Source organism: Acinonyx jubatus, chromosome A2, assembly GCF_027475565.1.
Source record: "Acinonyx jubatus isolate Ajub_Pintada_27869175 chromosome A2, VMU_Ajub_asm_v1.0, whole genome shotgun sequence".
Classification (NCBI taxonomy): domain Eukaryota; kingdom Metazoa; phylum Chordata; class Mammalia; order Carnivora; family Felidae; genus Acinonyx; species Acinonyx jubatus.
Genome location: NC_069383.1, coordinates 143,766,268 through 143,783,269, shown reverse-complemented (window position 1 = coordinate 143,783,269; position 17,002 = coordinate 143,766,268). Strand labels below are relative to the sequence as shown.

The following is a 17,002-nucleotide window of genomic DNA, read 5'->3' as shown; positions in this document are numbered from 1 at the left end:
TGAGTCATATACCCACCCCTATGGCTGCATGTGATTGTCTGAGGACACCGAGGTCAACTTAAACCAAGGCATACATATGAGAGCCATACAACAGCAACATTTCCTGTCATCAGGGAGCTCCTGCAACCCTGAGAAAGGGGCAGGAGAGTTTGCCACTGAAGACTAAGTTCGCATTTATCCTTAAATGTCCTGACTACAAAAACTGCTTATAATTTCACACCAAAGTCCTGCTGTCAACATAAAAGTTAAAATTCATTTATTTTCCATGAAACTTAAGCATCTGAGTCAATAAATTAAAATACATATATTCTTTAAGAGTCTTTATACCAGGATGCTTATTTTTGGTCTTCAACACTGACTTCCTGCCCACTTTCACCACACAAAAGCAGCTCGCTCTCGTAACATGCGGACACCAAAGCGCTGCCATTCTCTCTGATAGATCCACAGCTCCTGTGTCGTGTCCAAACAAGCCAGCACGGCCCCTCCTTTCCATGCAATCAGCCGGGGATCCATGTCCTAGAGCAGTGACACAGCAAAAGCAGACAAGACGTATACTTAATAATTTCCTTGTATTTGGGAGTAGAAAAAAAACCTGCTGAATCAATACTTAAAACAGCCAGATTTTCAACCTGCATTAAAGACTCATTCATGCAGGACCCATGAACTACAGACATCTCTCTGTTCCAACTGACAGGAAAACTTTTTAGTGTTTATTATTGAAGATGCTACTACTGTTATTCCACCAATAGGCCCCATACGCAGAAACAGACATAAGGAAATTACTTATTCTGAAGTTAGAGGGGAGTAAATGTATCCCATAATCCCTCCCTCAGGATTAAAATTAAATAAGAACATTTCCAGGAACTGTTTGTGAGATATAATGAAATACAGATACAATCTCTTTCTAAATTCCTGGGCTTATGTTTCTTTCCAAGATAGTTCAGGCCAAAAGGATCCTTAATGATGCCCTGGTCTGGGGACCAGCAGCAGATCTTTAACATGAAAGCTAAAACTGAAGTTTTTCTGGCCAAGACCCGCCAGTCTTCTCCTTGCCCACCCAGTCCTTTTCCAAAGGCATGGCTTCTGGAAGCCAGCCGTGCTGGTCTGGAGAGCACAGCGAGGTCTAACACCCAGGAATCCAGGTGCCCACCCAGAGCTCCTTGCACCAAATCTGTGACCTACTGAAAGAAATCTTTCCACTTGCCCACACCCTCAAGAGCTGCCCAGATGTAAGCTCATGCCTTCCAGGATTTTATTACAATTAGAATCAGTGCTGGTTTCATTCACATACAATCCAACTGCACCATGGACAACAGACCTTGGGCCTTGTGATCACGTCCACATTCTCAATAATTCGCCTGAATGAAGGTGGCATTTTGTTGAGAATTCTGTGCTGCAGAAATTCTTGAGCTTTATGAAACATCAAACCACCTCCTACCACCAGGATGGAACTGTACATCTTCTTTTTGGTATCATCAGATGCTGAAAAGACAATGATATTCCTTCCACTCTTTCTTCCATATCCACCACTGGGCCAAGCCACCACCATCTCGTTTAGACAATTGAGGCTCCTCAAAGCTCTCTCTCCAACCCACCCTCAACAATGCAGCCAGAAGAACCTTGCAAAACACCAAAGTGAACATGCTGCTGCACCCCCCACCCTGCAACTTGCAGGATTAGGACCAAAATTTCTACGGGGGCCTACAAAGTCTACTGTGGCGTGACTCACTGCTTCTCCAGCCCTATCCTGGCATCTCACCTCCCAGCCACGCTGGCCTCCACACAGGCCTCTTCCTTTGCCTGGAATGCCACCTGGTAACCTTCTCACCTCCTAGACCGTTCTCAAATGGCTCTTCCCTAAGAAAAGATTCCCTGCCTCCCACCATCTATACCTCCTCCAACCAGTAAAAATCCCTTATTAAGTCCCTCAATCAGAAGCTCTCAGAGTCAGCTCAATTTTCCCTTTTGTTCAACTTTGCAGCACCAGTCAGAGTTGTAATTTCACACTTGTGTGACAATTTAACTTCTTTGGTTTCCTCCACTAGGCTATATGCTCAACAAGGCTGGGAACCACTTCCTAACACCAGACAACGCAGGCACAAAGCATGTGCCCAACAGTCTTTCAATGCATATGCTACGCAGCACAACCACACCCTAGCCTGAACCAATTCACCTAACTGCTATCTTACAACGTGCTTACAACAGCAGTCTATGCTGTGAAGAATGGCTTTATCCAGGCCCAGGGCCTTCCCTTCAAACAGCGAGATGGCAGTCTTCCTGGACATCAGTGCTGTGAGAGCCTCTTCAGATTCATTGCCGGCCATCAAACAGTCTCCCTGGGAGGATCCCAAATCCACCTCCTGGGCATGGAGTCTTTCTGGAAGATCAGAGGACTGGCCACGAAGATCCCCTTCAAATCCAATGGGTTTGGATGCAGACTTTCGGTCAGCAGTAGCTTTTGCAGACTTTAAATCAAACAAAAGGACAAATGGATGGTATGAATGTAACAGAATAGTGCTGATGTTCTCCAGCTAGACCCCACCCCTCCCTACTACACTGCTTTATACTACTATAAAACAAAGGTCCACCACTGTGGTGCAGAGGGAATACACACTAGCAGGTGGCCAAGCACCTGCACCCACTCCCAGATCACCTGGGAGTGAGACATGGTGTACAAAAGATGAGGGTGTGCTGACAATTCCAAAGCAGCCATTGGCAAGAAGGGAAAGTCTCACAACTATTACTGGTTGGATTTGCAAATTGAAATGACAGTGTACACGGACATTTCCCCCTTGAACTGAGTTTTTAAGTGGAGAATTTCAGTAGAATTCTTGTGCCTGTCCTCCTACCTAATCCTCATTTTCAGACCTTATCCAACCACCTCAGGCTCACCACTGGGACAGGGACAAAGACTAGAAAAGGTTTATAAGCCCTCCTCTCTCCATCCTGAGCTGCTGTTTCACTGGGAGAGAAGACCTTTCATTTGTGCCCCTGTATCAGACATCCTATTACTTGGATCATCAGCTCTGGACAAAAGAATTCAGCTTTTTGCCTAGGCCACATACCTTTTACATTATAATTTTAAAATAGGTGAGATTTTACTAAAAATACTCACTACTGGATAAACATTCAAAAGTAGATAGCTTTCACACCAAAAATAAATATCTTTATTAAATTAACTTTTAAATTTGTGGACTGGTATTCTGAAAATTGGCTTCATGTCTGCTGAATGAAAAAATCTGTCATCTGACTTGAAATTTAGACTTCATCACATCTCCAGTTCTAAAAACAGTACTGGCTTCAGTATGTAGTAGACTGCAGTGACTGCGCCGACCCACTAATCATGGACAAACTTCCACAGGGACCAAGCTGTCTCCTCTCACACCAGAATTTCTGCAGACCTGTTCTTGCTTGCTCTGCGTGGCCAGTAGATAATGCTCATCATGAGGATCCTCAGGGTCACCCTGGGATCTGTGCTGCAAGGTTGTCATCTTCTGTCCAACAATTCCAAAAGTTGCTGGGTAAAACAAAGCCATTGGAGCCTGTGCAAGTAAGGAAAAGAATAATCAACCAAGGACACGTGGCTTTCTGAAAAAAACTGATCTATTAAATTTTGTCCTTCCCAAAACAAAATTGGCAGATCAGATCCTAGAAGGCAGACTCAATAAACATTCTCTTTTGGGAGTAGCATTATTTCTTTATTGCACAAGAGGCCAGAAAACTTAACAGAAATCATCCAACTGAATGAGTGATGTGACACCACAAAGAGAAATGTCAAAACGTGTAATGCAAGTGGCAAATAAGCTACTTTATAATTTCCTAATAAGAACAGTCCTTCTCTCTCTAAATAGTAACAAATCACATAGCAGCTAATTAAAAAGATGGCCCTCATCACCTATTCTAATCTGTACTCTATCAGTGGCTTAAAAGCTGGTTTAGCAGGGGCACCTGGGTGGCTCAGTTGGTTGAGTGTCTGACTTTGGCCCAGGTCATGATCTCACCGTTGGTGGGTTCAAGCCCCACACCAGGCTTTGCATTCACAGCGTGTAGCCTGCTTTGGATTCTCTGTCTCCCTCTCTCTCTCTCTGCCCCTCTCCCCCACCTCTCTCTCTGCCCCTCCCTCCCTCACCCTCTCTCTCTCAAAAATAAACACTAAACAGGGGCGCCTGGGTGGCTCAGTCAGTTGGGCATCAGACTTCGGCTCAGGTCATGATCTCACGGTTTGTGAGTTTGAGCCCCGTGTCAGGCTCTGTGCTGACAGCTCAGAGCCTGGAGCCTGCTTCAAATTCTGTGTCTCCTTCTCTCTCTGCTCCTCCCTTGCTCATGTTCTCTCTCCCTCTCAAAAATAAAGACTAAAAAAAAAAAATTTTTTTTTAAAAAATAAACACTAAACATAATGTTTAAAAAAAAAAAAAAGCTGGATTAGCAGCTAATCTATACCAGTTGACATTCTAACCTCACGAGGTTTCACACAAGTGCATATTCTCTCAGTGTGAGTGAACCAGGTCAGCTTTCTTTCTACCCACAGAAATATACACCCATATGTTACCTGGAGTTTTTCATCTCCTAATCGAAACTGGTAAAGTAGGGCAGGGGAATCCGGATGTCGAATCTGAAACTCATGATCCTGAAGCCCAGAGATGTCCTGATTCCAGGAAAAGATGCTGTCAGTGAGCCAGTAAAAGTGCATGTAAACTCCTCAAATTATAGTTAAGCCTCTCCACAATCCAAATCTCACTTATAACAAGACTGCCCTGCAACTTTGTACCATTCCACCTGGAACTTAGTAAAATAAGAGTCAAAATGTACCTTGCTTCCCTTTTAACAATTCCAAAATTTCTACCATCTGCATTTTTTTTTTCATTATTGAGACATACGAATACAATTACCCAAATCAATAAGCAAATTTTCTCAATAACTGCGAAATGCTACCAGTCTTAGGTTCCTCAAAATTCCATTATTCAGAATTAGATAGTCTGAAAAATGTTAGGGAAAAAAAGTCTGACACAGAATGCATAAAAAGGTAGGAATCCACATACAACAATGTTGGCAACATTAAGTGCTTCAAATGATGCCATTTTATTAAATGTCTGCACCTATATATTTATTACATGTAAAGGTGTATCTTCAACCTTTATCGGAATGATCAAAGATCCTAAAAAGAAAGGAATTTCTTACACACTCTTTCTTAAAAAAGACAGCTGTATTTTCTAGAGCCTGAGACACATCCTGATGGCTCTGACCTTACCAAAACACCCTCACTCCTTAAGAGCTTCCACTTCAAGGCTCTGTCAACTTGGGTTGAAAGGGTGGCATAACATTGTTACATTTTTTTTTTTAATGTTTATTTTTGAGAGAGAGAGAGAGAGAAAGAGAGACAGAGAGACAGAGCACAAGCAGGGGAGTGGCAGAGACAGAGAGGGAGACACAGAATCTGAAACAGGCTCCAGGCTCTGAGGTGGCAGCACAGAGCCCAACGCAGGGCTCGAACTCCGGAACGGTGAGATCATGACCTAGGCTGAAGTCAGATGCTCAACTGACTGAGCCACCCAGGAGCCCCAACATGGTTACATTTTTAACTGCCTTTTATTTTTTTATTTTTATTTTTTTTTTAATTTTTTTTTTCAACATTTATTTATTTTTGGGACAGAGAGAGACAGAGCATGAACGGGGGAGGGGCAGAGAGAGAGGGAGACACAGAATCGGAAACAGGCTCCAGGCTCTGAGCCATCAGCCCAGAGCCTGACGCGGGGCTCGAACTCCCGGACCGCGAGATCGTGACCTGGCTGAAGTCGGACGCTTAACCGACTGCGCCACCCAGGCACCCCTTAACTGCCTTTTAAATGTCTTAAATTTTTCCTGGAAATAAAAATAATCAGCAATTTTGATTTTGCTCCCACCTGATCTAAATGACAAAAAGTTTCTTTAAGGTGCTGTAGAAGAAGACAATCCATTTTATTTGTTAGCTGGCATTCTCGGTAAGGGAACCCAGCTCGCTGCATCAGCCAGTAGAAACACCTTGACACGTCAGAGCCCCCATACGCCAGACAGAGCCTAGAGTTAAAAGAAAAGGCAGGTGGGTAATCTGTCAGTCAAGAAGGTGCACAGGGCGTTTCAAAAAATCCATCATGCAGAGAAACATGACAAGTCTCAAAAGATGTCTAATGCATGAATAGACTGAAAGGACAGGATGGACGGATGGGATGGAGAAATGGACTCCAGCACACAACCAGGGGCGGGCACCTAGGAGCAGTCATGCTATTTGCAAAAAGTCCAAGAAACAGAATACACATGACTAAATGCAGCTCATTCCTAAGTCACTATGTTTATCATACACTAGCTGTTTGCCTGTCTTGTATTCACCAGCATATCAAGTTTCACAGGCAGTGACATCATAGGACAAACTCATGGGAAGAAAGTTTAGAGTGTACTACCCACTAACTGAATGGTTCTACAATTCGGAAAGAACACTGCTATGTTATTTTAGCAGTAGGAGACCTAGGTCCAGTATTTTCTCCACACTTTAAGAACCAACGGCATCAGCCAATACAAACAGTGGATGAGCCACAATAACTCACACTGGGTTTTCGAATGCACCATAACTTGGGGTGGGAAGCAATAGCGATTAACCTTCCTCATGGACTGGTTAGGCCCGCTTTCCAATGTTTCTCTACCCTGTGACTCAAACTACCTATGTGAGGGATAAGAACTACAGCATCCTGAAGAAGCCATCCTGGGAGCACAAGATGTTACAGAGAACCTGTATGTGCACTGCCTGTGTTGGGCTTGTCTACGGAAGGACAAGCAGCAAACTTGTGCCTGGTATCTCTCATATCAGTGATGACATCACAAAGGGAACAGACAAGGAAGCTACTCATCACTCACTGAACAATTACGACAAAAGCAAATACTCAAATGCTAGCTAGTTATTCAGACCTGGAAACCTATTTTCCCCTACACGTCTTGTCTAAATAAAACTTTGCTATGAGCATAATTGGTATTTTCACTCCAGACCACAGCAAGACACAGAGCTAACACTACGCCAAGCAGGGATCTTCAGGAGCTGCTGATGTGAACACACAGCAGAGAATTCCAACAGCAAAGGTAAAATCAGTGCTCTGCAGCCTTGCTAGAATTTGTATTTCCACAACTGTGAATATAATTCCTTATAAAAATTTCATTTCTAAGGGGCCCCTGGGTGGCTCAGTCTGTTAAGCGTCCGACTTCCACTCAGATCGTGATCTCGCGGTTTGTGAGTTCGAGCCCCGCATCGGGCTCTGTGCTGACAGCTCAGAGCCTGGAGCCTGCTTCCCATTCTGTGTCTCCCTCTCTCTCTGCCCCTCCCCCACTTGTGCTCTGTCTCTATCAAAAATGAATAAATGTAAAAAAAAAAAATTAAAAAAAAAAATTTCATTTCTAACTTGTGACGCTTTATAGCTGAACAGGCTGTGAGGGGAGAAGGAGCAGAGAAAGCCACCTTCCAAGGTCCTTACCGAGTATTCCGATGAGAGACCCCATCCTCCACACAACACACACTTGTCTTCTGATCTCCAACATCTACGATACAAGTGCTGCTTAAACCACTTCCAAAGGTGGCACACACAGACTCCTGATGGACCACAATCCCTGAGACACAAAGGCAGAGGAGCCATCAGCTAGGCAGCAGTAAAGATCGTAAGACAGACATTCAGTTAAAGTCTGGAAACCCCTGAGCAATCGTCCAAGCACAGCAGATCCTCTCAGAATAAACATTTCAAGAAAGCAGTGAATTAGATTAACTTTGTCAATAAAAACAGAAAACCAATCTCATTTCAGGTAGATTTCTCTGGAATATAGGACATACCTGAAAAACCCATCTTCATTAAGATCATATTCACTAGTTCTTTCACATGCTGTTTATTATAGATATCAGGAATCAGCAAGATACATCTATAATACTAAAAAGAAAAACAAAGGGGAAAAAAAAAAGATAAAGCAGTTAATGCTAAAGTCCGGTCAAAATAAATGTCACTACATTTGTCTTCATAGAGGATTCTCTCTAAAGGATGGCAACAATGATTAGGGGCATGAAACAAAACCTCAACCCCCCTGCTATCTTTGGGGTTTAATGAAAACACTAATGTTGAAGTTGTGTGAGGATTTTTTTTTCCCTTTAAATTATTAAAAACTTGTCAAATGGTATCACAACCCCAGATTTCAAAATATACTACAAAGCTATAATAATCAAGACCGTATGATACCGGCACAAAAATACACATATAGATCAATGAACAGAATAGAACCCAGAAATAAACCCACACATATATGGTCAATTTGACACAGGAGGCAAGGATATACAATGGGAAAATATCTCTTCAACAAATGGTGCTGGAAAAACTGGACAGTTACACGCAAAAGAACGAAACTGGACCACTTTCTTAAACCATTCACAAAAATACATTAGAAATGAATTAAAAATGGAGATGTGAGACCTGAAATGATAAAACTCCTAGAAGAAAACACAGGCAGCAAATTCTTTGACATCAGCCTTAGCAACATTTTTCTGGTTTCCTGAGGCAAGGGAAGCAAAAGTAAAACTAAACTATTGGAGCTATAAGTCTATAGCTATAACTATAAACTATAAACTATAAGCTATAACTATATATCTATAGCTATAACTATAGTTATAACTATTGGAGTAAAACACGTTTGCACAATGAAGAAAGCCATCAACAAAACGAAAAGGCAACCTTACCTGATTGGAGAAGGTATTTGCAAATGATATATCTGGTAAGTGATTAACAGCCAAAATATATAAAGAACTTCTACAACCCAACACCAGAAGAACAAATAATCCAATTAGAAAATGGGCCTTGGACCTCAATAGACACATTTTTCCAAAGACATAGAGATGGCCAACAGACACATGAAAGGATGCTCAACATCACTAATCATTAGGCAAATGCAAATCAAAACCACAATGAGATATCACCTCACAACTGTCAGAATGGCTAGCATCAAACAGACAAGAAATAACGGGTGTTGGCAAGGATGTGAAGAAAAAGGAACACTGTTGGTAGGAATGTAAACTGGTACAGCTGCTACGGACAACAGAATGGAGATCCCAAAAAAATTAGAAATAGAAATAACACACAATCCACAGTAGTAGTAACTCCACTACTATTACCCAAAGAAAATGAAAACAGTAATTTTAAAAAATATATGCATTCCTAATTTCAGTGAAGCATTATTTACTACAGCCAAGATATGGAAGCAACCTAAGTGTCCACTAATAGATAAATGGATGAAGATTGGTATATACATATAATAGAATATTACTCAGCTATATAAAAGAATGAGATCTTGCTATCTGCAATAACATGGATGGACCTAGAAGGTATTATGCTAAGTACAGTAAGTCAAAGAAAGATAAATACCATACGATTTCACTTACATGTGGAATCTAAAATACAAAACAAATGAAAAACCAAAAAAGCAGAAACAGACCCATAAATACAGAGAACAAATTAGTAGTTGCCAGATGCAAGGAAGGTGGGGGATGGGAAAAATGCGTGAAAGAAAGTGGGAGATAGAGGTTTCCAGTTATAGAATGAATAAATCATGGGGATGAAAAATACAGCATAGGGAATACAGTCCTCGGTATTGTAACAGCACAGTATGGGGACAGACAGTAGCTACACTTGGGGTAAACGCAGCATTATGTATAGTGTTGCCAAATCACTGTGCTGTACCTGAAACTAACGTGTCATTGTATGTCAACTATACTTCGATTAAAAAAGAAAACCAAAACCAAAAACAAATTTTGTGAAATTAAAAATAAGACAAACATATGTCCCAAAAAAGGCCCAGAGAGAAGGCATAAACATGAGCAAGTTTGCTGGTTGCAGAGCAGTAGAGACAGACACCAAAGAAACAGTAAGAAAAAGAGAAGGCACCGGAACTGAAGTCAGCCAAGAAGGAAGATACCCTCCACACCTTAAGGCTGAGAAGGCTTCAAGGACACTAGATTACAAACAACTCAGGAATACGTACTTAAACACAAGTAAGACAAGACTCTTAAAGGCAATCCAAGTAACTGGGAATTTTAGCCCACCTTTAAATCTTTGAGTGGAATTTCCAAGTATTTTTGTATTGCGTGAGACCATATTACTTCAATATCTGCCAGAACAGCCGTAAGGGAGCCCCCAGGTCCTGGGTGAATATTTAACTGACCTCTTCTGATAGGCCAGTGAATATTATAACAGTCCAATGGATTAACATATAAGGCCTAGAAGAGACAGGGAGATGAATACATTGTTAAACTTTTCTTGGGCATTTTCTGAATTCACATTTAAACATCTAAGATCATGGGCATTGAAGAGGGCATCTTTTGGGATGAGCACTGGGTGTTGTATGGAAACCAATTTGACAATAAATTTCATTAAAAAAAAAAAAAAAATCTAAGACCAGAGTTACGATTAACATTTGCTCACTATTCTAATTAATTTTTTTTAATGTTTTTTTTTGTTGTTGTTGTTGAGAGAGAGACAAGAATGAGCGGGGGAGGGAAAGAGAGAGAAGGAGACACGGAATCTGAAGCAGGCTCTGGGCTCCAAGCTGTCAGCACAGAGGCCAACGCGGGGTTTGAACTCACGAACCTGAGCTGAAGTCAGATGCTTAACCGACTACCCAGGCGCCCCCATTTGCTCACTATTCTAAATGTTGAGAGTGGAGTACCTAACATCACAGGAGCCTGTGTGAGTATCTGGGCCTGCAAGGAAGATGGAAGATGGTGAATTCTAGGAAACAACTAGAACTGGATGGTGCTGCAAAGTTCCCTACCTCTTCTCCCACCAAAAACTCAGGGTGATGAGACGTGTTTGTCCACTTATTTCCAGAACAGTGATCTAAAATTGCAGGTCGCATCTGCTTGTTGTAGGAGCGTGCCTGAAATAAAAGAACATCAGAAAACTCTCTGAATTTTTGCAAGAAAAAAGGAGAGGGGGAAGGAGAAATGTAGCATGAGTCCTCTTTTCTCCTCTCTCACATACCAGATATAGATTACAAAATGTAATCACAAGCCCTAAATATCTGGCAAAATACTGACTGGTCACAGGAAGATTCTCTTGGCCTTTTCTACAATTGTGATTTTTTACCCATGGTTTTAAAACCTAGACTGCGATTCATAACCAGTCCAAAATCACTACTATACTCTGCTTAAAACTGAATACACATTTGTGTATCATACCAACTCACGTCCACTCCTAACAGTATTTTTTATCATATTAAAATGACAAATGTAGGAAGAACATAGCTTCCCATTTTCTTACAGATCCTGGAATTATACACTTAAGACCATCAGATAAACTATACATGTTTATGAACTTGCCATAAGAAACACCATCTTTTCAATTATTCAGCATGCCCAAGCATTTGTGACACTGATTTGGATATTCTGTAGGTGGTTATGAATGGTTTTTTCTTCCTCTTTTAAGGAAATCCTATCTTTAATTTGCATAATGAAACTGAGAGAGCACACGATTGGCATTATGACACAATAGCAGTTAAAGAATAAATCTGAAGAAAGAGTTAAGGGTGAACCTGTTCAGGGGACACGGGAATCCGTCTTGTACCATTTGACATCTTTTTAGACCATATTGCTTGATCCACCATTTTAAGGCCATTTTGTCTTTGTTCATTACTTTCTGGTTTCTGGGGGGAAAAGTGAGAGATAAGCAGTACAAAGGATTCAGTGAAAAGAGAAAGCAATTTGGCAAACTACTAAATTAATCCAAGAAGAAATGCTCCCTCATCAACAAGTAGCAGTATTTCCTTAATCTTTGTCATACGTATCAATCTTAAGAACTCAAAGTAATCATTTCACTATTTATAAATTAAAAAGTCAGAAAGGAACCCTCACCCATAAACCCAACTATTTGCAAAAATCTATAACCTCAAGGAAGTATGAATGACAAAATTTTTCACAGCACTGATCAGGACAGCTACTTTGTATTTATAAAGTATTTCAGAGACTTTTCCGTACATGTACATAATTCTCATTATTCTCGATTTTGTAACAATGCTACATTCACTCGTGTTATTTTGTTTAATCAGCAGGTATTCAAGTTGCTGTGACATTATAAGGAATAGATCTGTAAACATCTCTGTGAAAAAGTTATTGTTTCCTATCAACTTTTACTCCTGACATTTATGCCCTACAAAAGAATTGTAAGATCCAAAAATATAAATGAATTTAGACTCTTATACTCTCAAGTTACATTTAGGCTTAGAAATGGGACTTACACAGTCTTCCAGTCATGCTAAAAAAAAAAAAAAAAATCCTGGGGCGCCTGGGTGGCTCAGTCGGTTGAGCGTCCGACTTCAGCTCAGGTCACGATCTCGCGGTCCGCGAGTTCGAGCCCCGCGTCGGGCTCTGGGCTGATGGCTCAGAGCCTGGAGCCTGCTTCCGATTCTGTGTCTCCCTCTCTCTCTGACCCTCCCCTGTTCATGCTGTGTCTCTCTCTGTCTCAAAAATAAATAAACGTTAAAAAAAATTAAAAAAAAAAATCCTAAAGTTTACTATTTGAAGTATAGAAACTGCAAATTCCTAAAACTACCTTCGATCTAAAACTTAAACGTGGATTACGATGCAAAATATATATTTTAACATCTACTATGAAATACTTTCTCATAATTACTATCTGCAAGATAAGATAAAGTAAATGCTACCTACAAGGATATATGTAGTTTTGCCTTCAGATTACAATTTGACCTAAGATTGTAGTAACTGATTATAACAATTCAATTTACTTATAGATTGAAAATACAAGCTCAATATACACTGTAAGTATCTGGAAGAGAAAAATTTGGCAGTCAGTTAATAGAGACCTTAAGGCATTATTTTAAGTGAGTGACATCACCTTCATCAATACCCAATTCATATTGATGGGTGAACAAATTTTTAATTTACTTTTGTTGTAATTATTTCTGTACAATCTAACACCGCTAGGTCAGATGAAAAATACTACTTGTAACCCTGAATGATGTTATTATTTTAAAACGCATTAAAGCTATGAAGATGGAGATGCTTATTCAAGTATACTGTGTATACCTGAATGTGTAAGCTCTCCCAAGAAACCACCTTGGGCTTTCTCTCCAGATCCTCCATTTCTGACTTACATTTAGTCCTTCCCTTAGGAGCCAGTTGTCCTTGTATAGTGGCTGCCCTTGTTGTTTGTGCCTTCGTGCAATTACATGAGGAATGCTAGCAGGAAGTGTGTCTGTAGCTCGCCCAATCCTTAGGGTTGTTGAACCTGGGTGTATGACAACAATGAAGTTGCTCTGGATTTGCTGCAAATACAAAACACAGGAGTGTGACCTTGGTAAATAATATGCAGGTAACAAGTTAAATAACATGTAGGTAACAGGCAAGACTAAGAAGTTAAGTTTCCTATGACTATCAGACTCAAAGGTATCAAAGAAGGTAGCTCTTTGAGAGGCATCCAATTATTGCTCTCTGCCTGAATGCAAACTCTTTTAGTATTTCTGTGCTCCCAGGATCTGACCACAGTACACAGGTCAGTATTTGTTTAAATGAACAAAACCATAATTATCTAATACAAGTTAACCTATAATTACTGGGCATTTCTGTGCTAGGTACTGGGGGTACAATGGTGACCAAGACAAAATCCTGACCACCAGAGAACTTTCAGATTACTAGGGGTCACAGGCAAGGAACACACGTGGGAAATACCATGACTAGTGAAGTACTACTAGCTAAAGCTGAATCACTTAAAGATGCTTAGATTCTAAGCCTCCACTACACATTTTCTGATTCAGAATTTCCAGGGAGAGCCACCATTCCTGCACGACTCCTTAGCTAGTAAGGAGCTGCCCTTGTGCTACAGATGTGTCTTCTTGTATGTATCCATTTAAAACATTTCCATAGTTTGCCCGTAAGATACAGTCAGGAACCTCTGAGATCAAGACCCTGTCTACTTCTCTAACCTTACTTGAGGACCACTTCCTTTCTCTTTAATCTTCCTAATCTAGATCTCTCTTGGTTTCTTGGGGCACCTGGGTGGTTCATCTGGTTAAGCATCGGACTTCGGCTCAGGTCATGATCTCACAGCTCATGAGTTCAAGTCCCTCGTCGGCTTTGTGCTGACAGCATAGAGCCTGGAGCCTGCTTCAGATTCTGTGTCTCCCTCTCTCTCTACCCCTCCCTCCACTCATACCATCTCTCTCTGTCAAAAGTAAATAAACATTTAAAAAAATTTTTTTTAATTTTAGCTATCTCTTGATTTAACTCACCACTCTGACTTCCAGATCTTCACACAGGCAGCTCCCTTTGCCTGCCACGTCCTTTCTCCCTGGTAAATCCTACTTTCCCCTTCAGTTCTGAAGTTAAACGTCATCAGATTAGGTTTGCTTGTCCCCTTACAATATAACCTTATGGTACCCTTTTTCTTGACACTTGTCATTCTTGTAATTTTTTACTGTCTGCCCTCCCAACAGACAAAAACCTTCATGTAAAAAGGGATCACTTCTGTCTTGTTCACTATGCCCAGTGCACAGCGCACAGGATCCTAGGAGATACTGAAAGCAGCACTTTCACATGGCTGGTGTGATGTTAAACAGTACTTCCCAAGCTTTTTTGTGCTATGGCAGACATTTGTCCAGCAGACTGGAGTGAAAAGATGAAACTGCTTGCCACTGGAGATACCTGTACCTCATTAATGGCACACAGGCTGCAGCACATTGATCAGAAAGCTCTGGGGTAGTAATGGGCAGTTTTCCAAAGCATGGACAAATATTTTTTAACAACTACATATTTATTTTAACATTTCAGGAAAAAACTAGACAGTACATCCCATACATCACTTCCTGAATATTATTACTTAAATAAGACCAAGTAAAAGAAGTTATTAAGCAAATAATGGATATGAAAAAACCATAGAGAACATGGAAAAACTAAAGGGTGTTCTACAACTGACTGGATTAAGGAAATGTTGCTATAGTGGTTAAGGGCCCAGGATCTGGATTCACAGATTTGTCTTCAAATTCATACTGCACCACTTCCTTGCTCTGGATGAGGTTCCTACCTCACAGAGCTATTGTGAGGCTTAAGCGAATTAATCCTGCAGCCCAGGGTCTGTCTAACCTTCCAAAGTTCTGCACTGCCTTCAGAAGAGACCAGACTCTTTCTTTATGCCTCTCATGATAGGCCCCGCTACAATCTCCTGTCCCACCTCTCGCTCCCTCTTCTTCCTCACTTCCAGACACCCTGATCACCAACACTTGATCTCCTCTCCTGACCCAGGTCTCTTCCACACTGTTCTCCTTCCGAGATTTCCCCTAACTCCTAATCACTCTTTGGGTCTTAGTCCAAACGTCATTTCCTTTAAAACCTTCTCAGACCATCAGGGCCAGAGGAGACACCTGCTGTGTGTGCCCAACACTTCCCTATGGCCTTCTGTACTAGCCCATCTGACACCATATGCCCTGATACCTGCTGCCCAACTGTGAGCTCTACCCTCCTGCCTCCCAGTCACAGAATGCTAAAGAATCATACATGGTGGGAATGTGCAAGGCCCATACAGACCATCCAGCCTGCCCCCTCAACTAGAAGGGCGGAGAAACAGGCCAGGGCAACAGTAACTATCACCCTGGGGGATTCCCACGAGCCAGCACGGTGCTAAACATCCTACAGCTGCCTGAACAGTTGGGTGTTATCCTTAACCCAGCCACCAGTTAGGAAGCTGCCTCACAGATGTCCAACATGAAATTCTGACCACGTAAATGCCTTATTTTTGCTGTGAATTTACCCATTTTCCTATGGGAATGTTGGTATTTTTTCATTCATCAGTAGGAATACACACACACAGGTCCTTTGCCGGCCATGCTACGACAAATAATTTTTTCTGGTTGGTATGACTTCATCTTGTTCTGATTTTGACACACAAACTCTTCTTGTCCATTCAGACGATCGTCTGCCTTTTCCTTGCTTTATGCTGGAATCGGCCTCCACTCCCAAAGATAGCTTTCACACAGGAAAACGCCTGCACCGCCAAGTGTCCCTGCCCGGCGCTAAACTCCACCTGCGCTCACTGACACTCCACAGTTGCTTGGAAGGCAGGCAAGGGCCCGGGGCCCAGACCGCGGCCGACCGGAGAGACAGCCACCACCCGCGCCAGCCACGAGGGTGGGGGCCGGAAACCTTGCCTCGCCGCCTGCCTTTTCACCTCCGCCCAACCGGAAGGCCTTCTTCGAGACCCGCCCCCTGCGCCGCGCCGCACCTCCTGCAGCGACTCCGGCACCAGCGCTGGCACGATGGGTCGTTTCACGCCGCGCTGTTCCTTCTCCTTCTCTCCGCCCTTCTCTTTCCCGTTCTCAGCGTCCCCCTTCTCCGCCTGGGTCATCGCGGCCGCTGACAAACCCCGACCTCCAGCCTCAGGGACGCACCGCGCCCGCCGGAGCCGGCTGGGCCCCCGCGCACGCGCAGCCTCCCAGCCTGGTGCCCGGCAACCAAGATGGCCGACGGACAGCCGCCCCAGAGGCTTCCGGGAAACCAGAGGGGCGGCGCTGTCCAGAGGAGGACTGGGCGGGAGTGGGGCGTGGATGGGTGGGTGTTGCTGAGATTTGTCCTGGCGGTGGGATGCCCGAAGCCTCCTTGTTTTTCCTTTCGAGCGCTACACCCGGCATCGCGTTTTGCTCTCACAATAGGAAGCCTCTATTCTTGGTTTCCTAGACCCTAACTGCTCCTAGTTTTCCTCATACTGCGCTGGTTAGGTTCAGAACAGCTTCTGATGTTAAGGTTTTGAGTTAGGGCGCCTCTCTCCGCACCCCTTGGATGACTTTATCCGGTTTCATGGCTTTGCATATGAATATAACTCCCAGGTTCATGATTCCAGTCTGGAGGTGACCCTGAGATCCAGACTGATAACCAGCAACCTATTTGGTATCTCCACGTGTATGTCCACAAGGCATAGCAAACTTACATGCGCCCAAACTGGAACTCTTG

General features: G+C 42.5%; 1 protein-coding gene across 5 annotated transcripts; it reads right to left on the bottom strand.

Moving 5' to 3' along the window:
• Nucleotides 1–231: 231 nt before the first annotated feature.
• ACTR8 (actin related protein 8) lies at nt 232–16,533 on the bottom strand. 5 transcript variants are annotated; one of them, XM_027038990.2, is made up of 14 exons: nt 15,807–16,200; nt 14,293–14,379; nt 13,159–13,329; nt 11,581–11,691; nt 10,822–10,926; nt 10,094–10,267; nt 7,844–7,937; nt 7,494–7,626; nt 5,901–6,054; nt 4,550–4,645; nt 3,402–3,542; nt 2,201–2,465; nt 1,319–1,482; nt 232–516 (listed from the first exon to the last, which is right to left on the bottom strand). In XM_027038990.2, the coding sequence occupies exons 4-14, from the start codon at nt 11,650–11,652 to the stop codon at nt 373–375; spliced, it is 1,542 nt and encodes a 513-aa protein (XP_026894791.1). In that variant the 5' UTR covers nt 11,653–11,691; nt 13,159–13,329; nt 14,293–14,379; nt 15,807–16,200; the 3' UTR covers nt 232–372. The 5 variants fall into 5 exon arrangements, with proteins under 5 accessions (XP_026894791.1, XP_014940755.1, XP_026894790.1 ...); XM_015085269.3 differs by lacking the exons at nt 14,293–14,379; nt 15,807–16,200 and adding an exon at nt 16,278–16,532; XM_027038989.2 differs by lacking the exon at nt 14,293–14,379.
• Nucleotides 16,534–17,002: the final 469 nt, after the last annotated feature.

Excerpts from the sequence above, each read along its gene's own strand:
- ACTR8 (XM_015085269.3), bottom strand. The coding sequence starts at position 16,400 with ATGACCCAGGCGGAGAAGGGGGACGCTGAGAACGGGAAAGAGAAGGGC. Across the intron at positions 10,927-11,580 it reads TTCCCGTGTCCCCTGAACAG|GCACGCTCCTACAACAAGCA; the intron begins GTTCACCCTTAA and ends CTTTTATTTCAG. Across the intron at positions 7,627-7,843 it reads AATGAAGATGGGTTTTTCAG|GGATTGTGGTCCATCAGGAG; the intron begins GTATGTCCTATA and ends TTTGTGTCTCAG.